The sequence below is a fragment of the Lasioglossum baleicum genome, chromosome 13 (genome assembly GCF_051020765.1).
Source record: "Lasioglossum baleicum chromosome 13, iyLasBale1, whole genome shotgun sequence".
Taxonomy (NCBI): Eukaryota; Metazoa; Arthropoda; class Insecta; order Hymenoptera; family Halictidae; genus Lasioglossum; species Lasioglossum baleicum.
In genome coordinates this window covers 10,253,095-10,267,880 of record NC_134941.1, presented here as the reverse complement: position 1 = coordinate 10,267,880, position 14,786 = coordinate 10,253,095, and the positions used below count along the sequence as shown (strand labels likewise).

The 14,786-nt window shown below is 36.0% G+C and overlaps 4 protein-coding genes across 5 annotated transcripts; 2 read left to right on the top strand and 2 right to left on the bottom strand.

Moving 5' to 3' along the window:
- The first annotated feature begins 45 nt into the window (after nt 1-45).
- Nucleotides 46-4,120, top strand: LOC143215483 (acylamino-acid-releasing enzyme). 2 transcript variants are annotated; one of them, XM_076437640.1, is made up of 16 exons: nt 46-188; nt 447-487; nt 610-678; nt 801-1,018; nt 1,086-1,249; nt 1,323-1,471; nt 1,550-1,814; nt 1,884-2,032; nt 2,099-2,267; nt 2,340-2,594; nt 2,666-2,803; nt 2,930-3,150; nt 3,223-3,302; nt 3,369-3,416; nt 3,568-3,789; nt 3,869-4,120. In XM_076437640.1, exons 3-16 carry the CDS (start codon nt 664-666, stop codon nt 3,999-4,001), a joined length of 2,226 nt encoding a protein of 741 aa, XP_076293755.1. In that variant the 5' UTR covers nt 46-188; nt 447-487; nt 610-663; the 3' UTR covers nt 4,002-4,120. The 2 variants fall into 2 exon arrangements, with proteins under 2 accessions (XP_076293755.1, XP_076293756.1); XM_076437641.1 differs by lacking the exon at nt 3,369-3,416 and having other exon boundaries at nt 83-487.
- Nucleotides 4,016-6,479, bottom strand: LOC143215484 (uncharacterized). Its single transcript, XM_076437642.1, has 4 exons — nt 6,338-6,479; nt 6,028-6,257; nt 5,661-5,919; nt 4,016-5,577 (listed from the first exon to the last, which is right to left on the bottom strand). Exons 1-4 carry the CDS (start codon nt 6,438-6,440, stop codon nt 5,117-5,119), a joined length of 1,053 nt encoding a protein of 350 aa, XP_076293757.1. The 5' UTR covers nt 6,441-6,479; the 3' UTR covers nt 4,016-5,116.
- A 146-nt stretch (nt 6,480-6,625) lies between these two features.
- Nucleotides 6,626-13,256, top strand: LOC143215489 (cilia- and flagella-associated protein 65). Its single transcript, XM_076437648.1, has 19 exons — nt 6,626-6,917; nt 7,194-7,416; nt 7,856-8,121; nt 8,181-8,460; nt 8,608-8,796; nt 8,956-9,160; nt 9,404-9,649; nt 9,728-9,956; nt 10,026-10,382; nt 10,452-10,540; nt 10,613-10,880; nt 11,165-11,380; nt 11,438-11,626; nt 11,704-11,957; nt 12,038-12,290; nt 12,354-12,580; nt 12,662-12,830; nt 12,902-13,028; nt 13,118-13,256. The coding sequence occupies exons 1-19, from the start codon at nt 6,819-6,821 to the stop codon at nt 13,189-13,191; spliced, it is 3,960 nt and encodes a 1,319-aa protein (XP_076293763.1). The 5' UTR covers nt 6,626-6,818; the 3' UTR covers nt 13,192-13,256.
- On the bottom strand, nt 12,667-14,759 carry LOC143215485 (tRNA (guanine-N(7)-)-methyltransferase). Its single transcript, XM_076437643.1, has 6 exons — nt 14,518-14,759; nt 14,251-14,393; nt 13,839-14,023; nt 13,647-13,760; nt 13,458-13,559; nt 12,667-13,364 (listed from the first exon to the last, which is right to left on the bottom strand). The coding sequence occupies exons 1-6, from the start codon at nt 14,601-14,603 to the stop codon at nt 13,233-13,235; spliced, it is 762 nt and encodes a 253-aa protein (XP_076293758.1). The 5' UTR covers nt 14,604-14,759; the 3' UTR covers nt 12,667-13,232.
- Between the last annotated feature and the right edge of the window lie 27 nt (nt 14,760-14,786).

Below are 14,786 nucleotides of genomic sequence, written 5' to 3'. Positions count from 1 at the left end.
GCCATTTATTTCCTCAGCTAGTGTTGCCAATCTGTGCCAATCTAACGATCGCACATTTCTAATCCTGGAGAGATAAGATCAGATTTTTTATTGTATATAGTTGTTCATTAGACATTATCATTAGTCGTCTAAGCAAACAAATTGATCGAAATAAATTTTATTTTTTATTTGCAAATATAGGAAGAATAGTGAGTTTCTACGATATAATTTTATTCAGTGCCAATATTGACTATATACATTTAAAATTGGTGTTCTATACTTGAAAATAAAATAACTGAAGCAGGATTTACTAAAAGTTTTTCCTTTATTTCGCATATATTTAATTTATGTGTTTTCTAAGTCTCGACTGCAGCAAATGTAAACAACGAATTTTGCGCTTATGAGCAATCGCAAAAAATAACCTTGTCAGATTTCAAAGCAATTTTTTTTTCTCCTTTTATAAATAGAAGCCTGTGATTGTTTTGCGTCGCTTTCTGCATTTACAAAGGTATTTATAAGTTATAACATAGTGGGTGATAATGTAACGAGCTCTGATTTTGAACATCACTTTATCGTTTGCACATCTTGTCGATGTTTAGTTCTTATCAGGACCTAAGATTATTTTTACAGCTCTTTCATTGCATTTTGATAAACGAACCGGTGGAATAGACATCTCTCCGCAAAATGGCATCGCCTCAGGTATTTTAGAATAAATATTTTTACATGATAAAATTATACGATATTTTAAAACCGTTTTTATTTGTATATACTACGTGTATTAATTTATATTAAATAATACATACATGTATTGATTTTTGTAGATCGAGAAAATTGTCAATTTGTACAGGACTTTGGCACGAAATCCATCCTTAAGCAGTGCAAAGATCCTTCAAGCCACCGAGAAGGAAATATCAATTTTGGGTGGATGGTCGCAAAGAAACTTGGAAAGGAGAGTGAACCAAAAGTTCTGCCAAAACTATACTTTAGATTCAAAATTGCAACTTCTGTCTGAAAGCTTTCCTATCGATGTTACAACAGAGTATGTCACATTTGAACAATTTATCATGTTCACAAGAATTGTGTGTTTCTTACATTCTTCGTTCTAGACTTTTATCTGTGTCGACCGAAGATGAACAGCGTAGAGCAGTATTAAGACAAGCTACAGTTGATAATACCACAAAACAATTCATTGAAATATGGGATAAACAGAAGCTTGTGAAGAATTATGACTTAGCCACTTTAGATGTTCATGGAGATGTGTACACAGACTGTAATTAAATATTATATATTCGATATCTCATTCCTCTAACAACTAAAAACATATCTTTCATTTTTGTCTACAGCTGAATTTTCTTCCTTTGAGTGGTCGCCGGATCAAACAAAGATTTTGTATATCGCAGAGAAGAAACTTCCAAAATCAAAACCATTTTACAAGCAAAAGGCTCTTAATTCGAAAGATAAGGATAACAAAGATGAAAGTGAAGAATCTGTGGTAAAGCATTTTGATTTCTACCATGTACATATATCGGTGACATTTTTAATGTTAATTAGGATCAAATGTTTGGAACAGGGTAACGAATATTTTTACAAACCCCATTGGGGAGAGCAACTGGTAGGTAAACATAGACCAGTGGTAGCTGTTCTCGATACCACAACAGATACGATTTCAGCTCTCTCCAATATACCCGATGAACTATCGCCTGGACAAGTGTTGTGGAGGAATGATGATCAGGGAATAATCGGTGTGGCGTGGAAACACGAACCGAGGCATTTAGGTCTTCTTGTGTGCAGCAACAGGCTTTCCTGGATATTCTTGTGGAAGGATGGAGAGTTCAGTAAGTTGTACACTTCTTGGTCGAATAAACGATTCTAATTTTAAATAAATATAAATATATATTTTTTAGAAAAGCTTTCCACTGACGGATGTGCTGTTCGCTGTCCCCGACTCAGCCCTGATGGAAAAAGTTTAATTTGGTTGGAAAGAGATGCTGGCGGTCCACATCATAATGCTCACAAGCTAATGCATTTAGAAATTGATTCCGAAAAACAGAAGGTACTTGTATATTAAAGTATCAGTTCAATATAAAAATTTCTTATATTTAAACTTATTCTCTTCTAGGCCAATGTTCTCGTCGATATCGTGCCTACTAGTATAGCTATACAAAATTCCGAGAAATTTTACGGATTATACGGTCGCTTACCACGCAGATGTTGGAGCAACGACTCGCAATACATATTCTTAAGTTCACCTCAAGCGAACAACATTCGCTCCTACATTGTTGATATAAGTAAGACATATATTTAATCTTGATTAAATATTCTAGTCGAACACAACACTGATAAAGAATCATTATTTGCAGAAGCGAAGAGCGTGACCGAGATTGAAAACGATAGAAGCAGCTTACACATTTTGGATGTGAGGAACGACGTTATCGCGTTTCTGCAAACATCTCTTTTAGAACCCACTGCCCTCGTGGTTGGAAAATTTGAGCCAGCGATAATTAACAGTGGTAGCATTCCAAGAAATAAAATTACAACTTCTACAACAATTCCTGATTCTGAGAACGTAATGTACGAATGCTGTGATTATGATTATGACAATGGCGATGAAATTAGTGAGTAGCTTAAATACTCCAGTTTATGTAATGAGCTTAGTTTTTCATGCTTAACTTCCAAAAAATTCTAGAACACTTCAACTTCATCTATTTCGGACCAAAGGGCGGGGACAAAAAATCTGTACCTTTGATCATTTCACCTCACGGTGGACCTCACTCTAATTATGCGAACCAATTTGCAATGGATCACTATTTATTTGTATTATCAGGTAGTTAAGTATTGTTGTCGCGCGCCTTGTTAAAAAAGTATAAAAACCGCTTTTTCTGAAATTTTTTCAGTATTTTCATATAACTTTGTTGAAGAGTATAGTTTAATGATTATAATCATGTTTAAGGTTTTGCCATGGTGCAGGTCAACTACCGTGGATCAACAGGAATGGGTTCTAAGAATGTCGAGTACCTGCTAGGAAAAGCTGGTGACGCTGATGTAAAAGACTGCATAACTGCCACGCTAGAGGCTTTAAGAAAATATCCATGGTTAAATCCCGACCAAATAGGACTGACAGGCGGATCTCATGGTGGATTTTTAGTGGCTCATTTGAGCGGTCAATACCCAGTGAGTTTACGCATTGTACAATTCGAAGCTTTTAGTATGTACATATAATGTATGTAACAATCATATTTTCAGGACCTGTACAAAGTCGTTGTCGCAAGGAACCCAGTAATCGACATTGCCGCGATGTTCACGATATCAGACATCCCGGACTGGTAAAACATTATTATATTTTTTTAAAATGTTTCATACCTCTGAATTGTCACAATTATATATTGCAGTCGCACTGCTTTGTCTAAGGAAGAGAAAATTAAGTTCCATTACGATGAGTAAGCGCAAATGTAAAACAAGATATCTTAAGAAGCAAAAAATAACTAACGCAATAAATCTAACCGATGCTTTAATGGCAAAAATGTCGAGCATAATCTACAACGTCTGTCGGTACTTGACCCACAATTTTCTTTTTATTGATCATTTTAGGTGTTGCACCGAGACGAACTATCCTTTCGACGAAAGCAAACAGGTGGCAGAGGACGGCCAAGTCGAAATGCTTGTGAAAATGTTCACGTGTTCTCCGATCATTCATGTCGGCAAAGTCAAAGCTCCAACTTTATTATGTTTAGGCACAAACGATTTGCGTGTGCCATGTTCTCAAGGAAAAATGTGGTATCAGCGGCTCAAAGCGAATAACGTTAAAACAAAGTATGCTCTTAAAAAATTGTACAATATCTTTGATCTCTTTAAAATTAATCAATTAATAATTTGTGAAATTTCTCTGCAGAATGCTCGTTTACGAGGACAATCATAATCTAACCACAGGACCAGTGGAAATCGATAACGTTATCAATGCTTGCTTGTGGTTGCAAGAACACATCTCGCCTGATAAGCCAGCAGGTGTAAACTCACAGGAATAACGATACGACGAATATTAATGACTTTTGATGATTTTATTACAAATTTAATATTTACACAAATTTGCCATGTATACGTATATATAAAGAGATTCCTAACAAATAAATTTTTAAGATATTCACATGTTTGTAGAGGTTGTATAATACTATAAAATTTTTATACTTCGGTACACGTATAAAAACATTATAAATATCTTACATATATATATAAACTGTATTATTCCGTGTTCGCGAAAAATGCATAGAACTATCGTCCTACATCGTAATAAATACGCATTCCGATATAAGGATATAATTGTTGCATAGATTATCCTAATACAGAGTACCGACGTTAAATGATGCTTTAATTCAGTTACTTACTTCAGTTAGTCGCAAGTATTTTGACACGAATTAAAAACGCGATCTCGTATAAATATTACATTTATTAAATACTGTACTTCTTCCAATATTTAAAAAGAAAGGTCTTACTATCTATCGAACGAAGTTTCGTCTAATAGAGTTCGTTGTGGTTAATCGAATTTTCTAAAAGTAAGTTTCTCATATCTTGAACTCGAGCTGTACAGCCGTTGTCACATATTTGTATCTCAATTATGGCAAAAAGAGTATTTATTTCGGAGCGGTAGAAACAGTAAGTTTTAAAGATAACAAAATATAAACATTTACAACGTTGCAGTAAGTAGAAACAGCATAGGAAAAAAAAAATTGTAGGTATAAAACACTAAAAAAAAAAACGATCGAAGATCTAAGTTTTGTTCTTGCATGTAACTGTGTATCATTTTCATTCAGAAAGGCACTCATTCATACCATATACATATGAAGACTGCACTGTGCACAGCAGTATCTAATTAAAACATTAGATAATATGCTGACGATAGTTACTACTAGACTGCAGATTTTTATGCAAAACAAAAATTGTCTGCGTCAATTGCGACAGACTGGAACTGAATAAGCGTTTCATTCTTCAATCATTTGAACAGGCTGAAAATAATAAATTGACATTCTTAAATCATTTTACCCTTTCTACTGTTTTAAGTTGCACCTACCAATCTTTGCCATAAATTCATTAAATCTGCAGTCTAGTTATTACTTATACTTAATAACTTACGTTTGAGTCGCTATTATGATCTAACCGGGTTACTTGGTTCCGGGAATAATGAATCGTAACTCGGTGGCAGGTCTTTGTCGGCGACAGTTGAGGACACAGCGACTTCTAACATCGGTGCTGTGGGTACCGGTGGGTTCACTGTTCCTTCAGTTTCATGTGGCAGTGGACCTGGTCTTGATGAGCATACTGTTGGATCAGAGCAGTCCAAAGACCAGCATAACTTCTGGGATCTCTTGCATATCCATAAACCCATAACGAATATAATAAAACACAGGATCATTGTGGTCACTGCACCTACTGTTACTTTTGTACCAGTGCCGGTGCTAATGAACTCATTGGCATTCGTTGGACACTTCTCCTCATCTGAACAAATATCTGGCGCGCAATTGTAAATTCCATCGCAGAAAAAGTCTTTTTGCAGACAGGTGTTCAGGAGAATCGGCGTGTATTTGGCTGGGTCTGTGTTGTTGCAGCCTGCAAACAATGAATGCAAAAAATGATCTTTAGATTTCTAATTGAAATTGTGGTAAGAGAATGTCCAGTTAAATTCCATGTACTTTTATATGGAGTGTAAACGATGCTGAGGGCAAGAAATTCATCGTTCTCTAACTTATTCTTTGAGATGAATATTTCAGTTTCCAGTTCTCCTCCAGACTTGCGTCCACTCGGATCGTATTCAGCAAAGGTTCTTGCAGCTGCTACGGGGACAGACGAGTACTCGCTGTGCTCGGGTTCAGGAACTGGGTAATACTTTGTTCTACTGCGGTCCAGTGTACCGCAGAATTTTTCTGTCCGATGGTTGTCCTTCCTCTTAAACTAATTCATACATTGAATCTCGATCATTTTTCTATATCAGTGATTGTCAGAAGTTTTGAAGATAAAGTTACAATAGAAGAAACTGCTGGATGAAATAAAACAACGTACCTGCACGTAGTCCAAGCACTGCGTTCCATTTTTTCTGAATGACATTTTCTGAATTACTCCGAACAAACCATCCCCCTTAGCCGCCTTGATGACAAACTTACAGTGAACATTCTGGAGGACCTCCCAATGTTCGAACATCTGCTTGGGCAAGACCATAGCGGCTGCATCGTTAGTCTCGATGGTAGACTTTATGCCGAGCATGTGGCAGACCTTTTCCGATTCCAAACCATCTGAAGGAAGAAGAGGTTATAAATGAAGTGTCTGAAACTAAATACATATAATGCGAAAGATTTCGATACGGAAGACTCACATATATTGTAGTGACGGCCGTAATAAGAACACGAACTGTAGTTCACACAATTGTTCGCGAGTAGCATCAAACAGAAAAGATACAAAACGTCCCATCGAGCCATTTTCGCAGGAACTGTCAGAAAGCCATAAAGGACACGGTTAACGTCACCGTTGATCAACGAATAATCAAGCCCGTGATGAATTTCTCGATAATTCGCCGCGAACGCGAACACGAGCACGGCGGCCGAGAAGAATAATCGGAAGACGTGGGATATTTTCGCGGAATAGCTCAGGTTCGATTCACCGTCTTCGAGGATACGTCATCCACGTATCAAAACAAAACGAATGCGGCTCTCGTGTCCGAGAGAAGGAGAGAGAAGGAAAGAGAACGATCCCTGAGATCGACGATCCCTGGTCTGCCTCTCTGTATTTCAAAACGAAAATACACGTCTAAACGAAAATCATTCTCATACAATAACGTCCGAACGAAACCCGCAGGGATGAATGGAAATATCGGGAAAACGATTCGGCTGAATTTCGACGATGTGGAGGTCGGCAAAACGGCGGTAAAAACCATAGAATTATGGAACGAGTCCTGTGTAAGTATCCGGTTCTCGCATTAGCAGCGATTACAAAACGTTTCAGAAAATTGCACTTCTATCGACACGTAATTTTTCGCTGGAACTTGCAGAGGAGCGGAAAAATAATAAAAACTTTGGGAACGTAAAGAGTATATAAATAGCAAAATTAGCTCCGAAGGGTTCGAATTATAATTTTTCTACTTTATTTTGTAATTCGAAAATTGTAAGAGATAGAAAGATAAGTTATGAAAGTTAATTGTCAATTAAGAGACACGCGTTTGTAAATTCGTGCAGAATTACGAACTGACTTATCAAGTCCAACGAGATCCGATTACGAATCCTCTGGACCACGTTTTTCATTTACGATCGTACACTTGGGTGCTGGCGCCGAAAGAAAAATACGTGTGCGAAATACGTTACAAACCGTACATTCCATTCTCGGTAAACGTGGATTACTTCATCATCACGGACTCCTTCGGGAACTCTTCAAAAGTAATTACTCGCGGGTCTTGCATCGGTGCGCATAATGGAATATTGAATTTAATTATACGTGTACAGGGTGAACCGAGAAAAATTAGATCCGCGAATATATTTCACGCTGTAGAACTCACGACAAAAGGTATACAATTACAATTATGATGCTGCAAAAAAATAACTACAATTTTTTTCATCGTATTTCATCGTTTACGATTGTCTCGCGAATTACACCTTTGTGTGACCTTGCATCGTGAATCATTGTACTGGTCTTTGTTTAATTTTTGCTGTTAAAGTATAATTAAAGAATATAACATTACTGATATATTTCTATGAATTTTTATTTTATTTAAAAATATATTTTCCTACAAATAACCTTGAACGACCTTGCATCATATTTCTCTTAATGATAATGATTTTTATTGGTTCATCCCGTGCAATGATTATCCTTTTTTATTTTTCATATTGCACAATCTTTTTAGGTCCCAACGTGACTTGCTCGACGTCGAGAATCGTCCTGATAAGTACCGACAAGAATCCTGTACCAAAATGGCGGATCAAGCTCATAAATAATTCAAGGGCATCGGCTCTTTTCATGTTCGCTATAGACGATAATTACCAGCCATTTAAATCGGATAAGAAGCACGGCAGCATTCATCCTCTTGGCTGCAAATACGCAACGATTACGTTCACTCCGTCCGAGGACGGAATTTATAGTTATCGATTGTTCATCTTAATTTTGCATCAGGTAAATTAACTTCCGAGTTCCGGAATTACTGTTAATAACAAAATTGTTTTTTAACTCAGAAGCCGATTGTCATCGATTTATACGGATACCGTAGCGCGTTTTACAACAGAGAGGATCCGAGTTATTTTAATTTTCCTCCGAAAGAAAAAAATGGATTTGTAGGATATGTAAACGATAGCATCGATGCAACTGTCGACTTACCAGCCGTGTCCTTATCGAAAAATTATTTCGATTTTGGCCGCACCGAATTTGAAATCGAAGATGGTAGTCAGAGGATCACTCAGGCTATATGTCTCACTAATCACAGTCCATGTGAACTATTAATCGTCTGGGAGAAAGGTGATTCAATTTTATTTATAGACCAACAAGTTATATATACGCATTAATTTTCTTTTGAGACTATTACTTAAAAGAAGATATAATTATAAGCCTCTTTTGGATATATATACCAAAAACAAAAATTAACAGATTTTAATATTGTTACAGATCGTGACAATGTTTTCAACGTGACACCAAATGAACTGCTTGTGAAGGGTCAACAGTCAGTGTTGTTTGATCTTTCTTTCCATCCAAACGCAAACAACAATTTATTTGGACGCGAGATTGTCGCTTCCGTTTTCAGAACACACTGGGAGGACATTGTGTTCCCATTTGTTATGGCGATTAGAGTAATAGGTGTGATTATTTTAGATTAAATATGATTAGAGACAGTATATGTAAAAATTGAATCTTGACTATATTAAACCAAGCAATCTAACGAGGCAAGAATGAATAAGGAAGGGAGATTTTAATTGCTTAGAATTTAGAAAAAAAACTAATTTAAATTATTTGTAGGTCACTCGTTTCCGGTTTCATCGAACGGATGGATTCCGCAATATGAAATACCTCAAACTGTAATAATGCCGCCATGCGTGCCACCATTTCCGGTTTACACGACGTTCTTGGTCAGAAGGTTCGGTCATTTACCCCTGATGTTCCAATTCGTTCCACCACCGAACTCCCGCTTCACTGTGAAGCCAATGCTCGGCTTGATTCACGAGTACGATCATTATATCATACTATTTATTAATAATGAGGTCTTCGTTCGCGATAAGATTGACAGAACTGAATAGATTCGAATCAGTGATGTCAGACCGATGTCACGCTGCTATGATTCAGCTCAGGTGCCGGTTACTTATATGTATAATACACCCACTTAGTCTAGTATGAATTAAAACGTTGATGCAGCGTGACACATCATTTTAGCTTGCACGGATCGTATTATTTTCATTGTACGTTGCAGAAATTTTCAAATAATTATGGTGAAAATGACGCCGAAAAATGAAAACTTGCAGATTTATCTAGAACGATGGACAATATACTTCAACGGGAATACTAAGAACGCCAGTTACATAGATTTCAAGGGCTACGGAGAGTACGCGAACATATTGTTCCTGAACGGCGGTGTATTAGATTTCGCACCGGTTTTACCGCGGTGTCAGCAATTCAAAGAATTCGGATTTCGAAACACCACGAGACACAAGATCAAGTAAATCAATGGGAGTTTGTCCCGGAAAATGATTTATTTGACGTCATTCATATATATATTGATATGTTGATATGATAGATACACATTTTACCAAATACCAACCGAACTCACTATGCAGACATCGAGCGGAGAGCTTGAGCCGAATGAGACTTTGATTCAGGAGTACTCGTTCCAACCGAACGAACCGTACGATTACGATTTCGAGATGCAATGCGTATTAATTGTTATAAAAAATGACAGTATCATTGGGTTGAAGAGCTGCGTGATTCTACGGGTTCGCGGACGATGCAAGGAGGGAACGTTAGTGGTAAGAATTTGATAGTAAAATCCCTTTCAATAATTCGTTTACTAATTGAAAATTCGCCTTCCGTTCTAGGCAACTCCCGAGGAATTAAACTTCCAAGAGATAGAATACAATTCCACCAAAACACTAAATTTTAATTTGTACAATCATAGCCAAGTAAATATTCATTACAAATTAATTTGTGCCCATCGAAATTGGCCACTTGGAGATCTTGGACAAGATATTCAGATTCGTCCAGCTATAGGAACCATTTTCACTACCTATCCGAAAAAAATCTCGATTTCAATAACACCGCATACCCCCGGTTATTACGAATTTGTTGTCCAATATTTGGTCAGAATTAATTCTCGAATAGATACTGTTGTGTCCAATCAAATTCCTATCAGAGTCTGTATCGCGTACTGTATGTGTGTACTGCCCACTTTACAGGTAAAAGACTTTTCTTAATTACTTTCTACGTTATTGTCGTATTTTAATTTTATATTTATGCTTCAACAGGTTCATAATATATGTGCCTATGGAATAAAGCAAACATCTCCAATGAATGTGAGCAAACCATTCTTGTGGAAAGCTCTGGAAATAGATAAGTATGATCACAAGAGTTACTCGGTTATTATGTGATCTGATTGAACAAGTCTGATTATTCGTTTTATTTCTAGATTAAACCGAATTTTTAAGGAAATAGTGCCAGGAGAAAGAGAGAAATGGAACGTAACATTCTTCCCAGTGATAGCAAACCAGGGAACTGTTTTCATAAAATTAACTTTAAAGAATTGCTCAAGATTTTCTGTTCCTTGGAGCTTCAAGATGCATCCGTGTGGCTGCAAACCTGTTCTGAAGAAGATAGGCTATTCGTTTCAGAAGAAAGAGCTCGATTGTTTTCACCAAAAAATTTGCTTTCTGCAACCACTGTCCGGCAAAGTAGAAGTACTCGTCTTTGGTTATTAATAGACTGTGGATCTTTATGGAAAATAAAAATGTTCGGCAGCGAATGTGGGCAGCAATAGTTAAATAAAACCTAATTTCATCCCCTAATAGTTTTTTATGTCTGAAAACAACATAACACTATTCTTAGTTTGTTCTAATTTTTCACTGTTTTATATTTCACCTAGCCAATTTCTTCGTAAATGCATAAAGATCCGCAGTCTAGTTATTAATATACAATTTTAAGCAACAATGGTTTGTCTATAATGCCGCGTAAAATTTGTTAGGGGTATACAGAAGCTGTGCTCACCATAGAAGTTCATCACATAGTTCTCGGAAAATCAGAGTTAACTTGGGACTTGGACATAGGACACAATCGCCATATTACTTTAAATATGTTACTTGATTGCATATCTGAATCAGAGCAGGAATATAATTTTCTATACGGAACTAGCGTAAAATTCGGACATATTTATTTTGGAAACAGAGATGCAGTGTACAAAGTAAAATTTAGTTTTAATCATTTCTTTGGAATCTATATAAGGTAAATCAAATTGTAGGTGCATTGGATATGTAACATTACGAATACGAATTTAGCGTATTGCGTGAACATCGATGATATATCCAAGATCAATGAGCGATATCATTGTGAAGTGTTTTCCTGTTTAACTATGGCTGGCATTGTGGAAGCTCGATCAGCCATGCCTTTGCTTTTAAGATTTCAGCCTAGAATGTTTGGGCTATTCAAGGTATAAAAGTATAAACAATTGTAATTCATACTTTAAAATGCTAAGAAAGATAGTATAGAATGTTCTCCTCCCACAAGGTAGTAGTTCCAATAACATTGGGTCATCATACGATGGAACTGAGATTAGAAGGAGAGTCGTCCGGTGATTTTAGATCAACTATAGTCGGAAAATCAATACCAATTTATTGTACCTGCAAAACTTTAGAATTTCCTGTGTATTTCAATATAGACTGCATCGATATGTGGTCTCTTCCAATGCACAACACCATTATTAAAATGATTATCATACAAAACAATTTAGATCAGGATGCACTTGGCTTCGAATGGAAATAGTAATTTCTGAAACTCTCCAGTAAAAATTGAACACTTTTTAATTATCATATTCTCAAAAAAGATCATCGAACTGTTTTAGCGAACATGCATCAGAGATACTTGGTGTCGAGGTATTTCCCCGTAAAGGGATCATCAGTCCAAACACCGTGAAGTGTTTCCAGCTGAAGCTATTCACAAGAGGATACTCGGGCAGATGCGATCTTGATATATTCTGCGAATTTATGAATGCCAGTGATGAACGCAAATATCGAAGAAGTATTCTGAAGTATAATCTTTTGAGCAAAGAATTGGAGGGACAATTTGTTATCACAGAAAAAGGCACCACTGTCCCAGTAAGCGGTTCATGTCAAAACGAACTTTCATGAATATTTCTACCAGGACTATTGTTGTCGTAGAAACCATGGCTAAAAGTGCTGGACAAACCAGAAGCATTTCACAAAACACTGAGTTTTCGTTGCACCATATATCCTATAGAAGATGAGTGTCTACGAGTCAGCTTAAAAGAAGAACTGGAAGCTGCACCGTCGCATGCGATTTTCCTCGATGACAGGGCGAACTATAATATCACGGGGAGCGAAAAAGAACTCAACATTGCCACATTCATTTTGGAGGGTTTGTTATGGTAAATATTAGTTTTAATTAAAAATATATACGGAATAATGGAAAATCAACCCTCCCAAAAATCATAAATCATATTTTGTAGGGATATTGTTAATGGTAGAAGATTCCTGAAAACGATGAAAGAAAGTTTAATACCTAAGACGAAATTATATTATTCCCAGTTTGCAATGAGCCTGGCTGAGCGAAAAAGATTAATAAAAAGATCATTTATTTCCCCACCATTCACATTTATTAATTCCATATTAGAAGAAGTATATATAACGATAATAAAATCGATCTGTAAATTTTCTGCAATGATATTCTAAATAATATTTCTTCTCAGATATTGTTTCTCATATTACACGAAGAATTTTCTTTGGATATGGCTCATTTAATTCCCAAGGAGGATGTAAGACACGCTAATTACATCAAAACTATATTGAAACATCATATACCTCTCGAGGAAGAAGGTAATACAGAAATATAATTTTTTAAAAAATCAGTTCTTTAATAACATTCGTGTTTTAATAGAAACCACTGTATAAATGCTATTTTCTAGATATTCCTTTGCCTGATGCTCAAACGAGAGAACGTCATTCAAAAGGAGCATTTAGAGTGTCCTTTTCAGCGTAAAATTAAATAGTAAATACTTAAACAGTAAGTTATACTTGATACTAACTAATTTCTTTTGTATATGGGTCCGGAATCCGTCTGAACACAGCCAAGAACTTGTCTCCCTTATTCCTTGTAACTTTCTGGCCTTCTTCTGTACTTTCGTACAATTTTTCTACGATAGGATCTTCATTCTGTATAGGAAATGAATTAATAAATAATGAATTCATACAAAACAGATTGGGGTCTTCGCACAGTTCTACTTATTCGTATTCAGAGAAACTTACACATTCCTTCTCAGGAACATCAACAAACAGTGGATGTTCACGAAAATGTTGTACTATCCACTCGTGTAGATCGTGAACGTCTGTTACTGTATATACAATTGCCTTTAAATAATGCACACAATTAATGATTTTTATTTAAGAAGAATATGAATTCAAGATGTTCAAAAGAAGTACTAAAAATAATATTACCCCTTCAGCTAACGCATAGGCATATTCTGCCAGGAGTGTCTTGTTTATAATCCTCCATTTATGTTTAGATCTCTTGAAATGTGGATCTGGATACAAAAAGAACATTTTCTTCAACTGCAATAATATACAACAGCAATTAAATTCGATGAAATTTATTAAGTTTTTCGTTTAAAGTCATACTATGATTTGTACCTGCCCTTTGTAAAAATAATTTGGTAAATATTTCATTGCGTTAGTTCTCAGACAAGCTATGTTCTGATATTGTCCAGGATTCTGGGATCTTAATGCCGCTATACGATCCATTACGTAGTCAGAAACTTTTACTCTGATTTCCATACCAAGAATCAGAGTATCGGGAAACATCGGTGACAATGTAACTGTTACAGAAAATGTTATACCATTAGTAATCATCAGACTGCGGGCCTTTATGCGTTTATGGCGTATGCAAATTTTCAAAAAATATTAGAATACGATATTCAATAGAATTTGGTGCGATTTTGATTAATTTTGTATGTACACTTTCTTAAAATTTGTCTACAGAAATTAAAAATTGCATAAACATTCGTAATCTAGTAATTATTATTACAACTGGAATTGTACGTACCTAGCAAACCTCCGTAGCCACATCCAACATCAGCAAATTCTACAAGTTTCTGTTCGACATCTTTTCCATCGGATTCACTTTCACTGTTTGAAAAGTAATGTGGATATAGAGAACTCCAGTTCATTTCATCAGGTTTGACGGGACTAGAAAGAATTTCATTTAAAAGTGAAGTCAGAGAACCTTTGAATGAAATTTTAGAGTAACAATAACGTTTTATTATGATGACTGTAAAACAGTATCGTATTACTCGTAAAATGAAATACATACTATTCTATACAGTGATCCGCTATGGGATTCGAGTGGGCCCGTTGTCTGTAATATTTTTTTTGCGGCAACGGTAGTAGCTCTGACATGATTGCAGGGTTTAACGAAAACAAGTCCACATGGAGTGAAGATACTTAACCTAACCCAAATGAAACCCAACCAAATTGACCGTCCGAGCTATAGCTATAGTTCTTCAATATCGATAAGTAACAAGTAGCCATACGCTGCGCGAAACCAGTTGTACGTTTCAGTACAGTATTCCTAAATTCTTC

Excerpts from the sequence above, each read along its gene's own strand:
- LOC143215483 (XM_076437640.1), top strand. Across the intron at positions 1,250-1,322 it reads TGGAGATGTGTACACAGACT|CTGAATTTTCTTCCTTTGAG; the intron begins GTAATTAAATAT and ends TTTTGTCTACAG. Across the intron at positions 1,472-1,549 it reads ATGAAAGTGAAGAATCTGTG|GGTAACGAATATTTTTACAA; the intron begins GTAAAGCATTTT and ends TGTTTGGAACAG.
- LOC143215484 (XM_076437642.1), bottom strand. The coding sequence starts at position 6,440 with ATGGCTCGATGGGACGTTTTGTATCTTTTCTGTTTGATGCTACTCGCG. Across the intron at positions 6,258-6,337 it reads CGGCCGTCACTACAATATAT|ATGGTTTGGAATCGGAAAAG; the intron begins GTGAGTCTTCCG and ends TTCTTCCTTCAG. Across the intron at positions 5,920-6,027 it reads AGTGCTTGGACTACGTGCAG|TTTAAGAGGAAGGACAACCA; the intron begins GTACGTTGTTTT and ends TGTATGAATTAG.
- LOC143215489 (XM_076437648.1), top strand. The coding sequence starts at position 6,819 with ATGAATGGAAATATCGGGAAAACGATTCGGCTGAATTTCGACGATGTG. Across the intron at positions 8,797-8,955 it reads TATGGCGATTAGAGTAATAG|GTCACTCGTTTCCGGTTTCA; the intron begins GTGTGATTATTT and ends AATTATTTGTAG. Across the intron at positions 12,831-12,901 it reads TTAATTCCATATTAGAAGAA|ATATTGTTTCTCATATTACA; the intron begins GTATATATAACG and ends ATTTCTTCTCAG.
- LOC143215485 (XM_076437643.1), bottom strand. The coding sequence starts at position 14,603 with ATGTCAGAGCTACTACCGTTGCCGCAAAAAAAATATTACAGACAACGG. Across the intron at positions 14,394-14,517 it reads GCGGATCACTGTATAGAATA|TCCCGTCAAACCTGATGAAA; the intron begins GTATGTATTTCA and ends AATTCTTTCTAG. Across the intron at positions 13,761-13,838 it reads ATTATTTTTACAAAGGGCAG|TTGAAGAAAATGTTCTTTTT; the intron begins GTACAAATCATA and ends ATATTATTGCAG.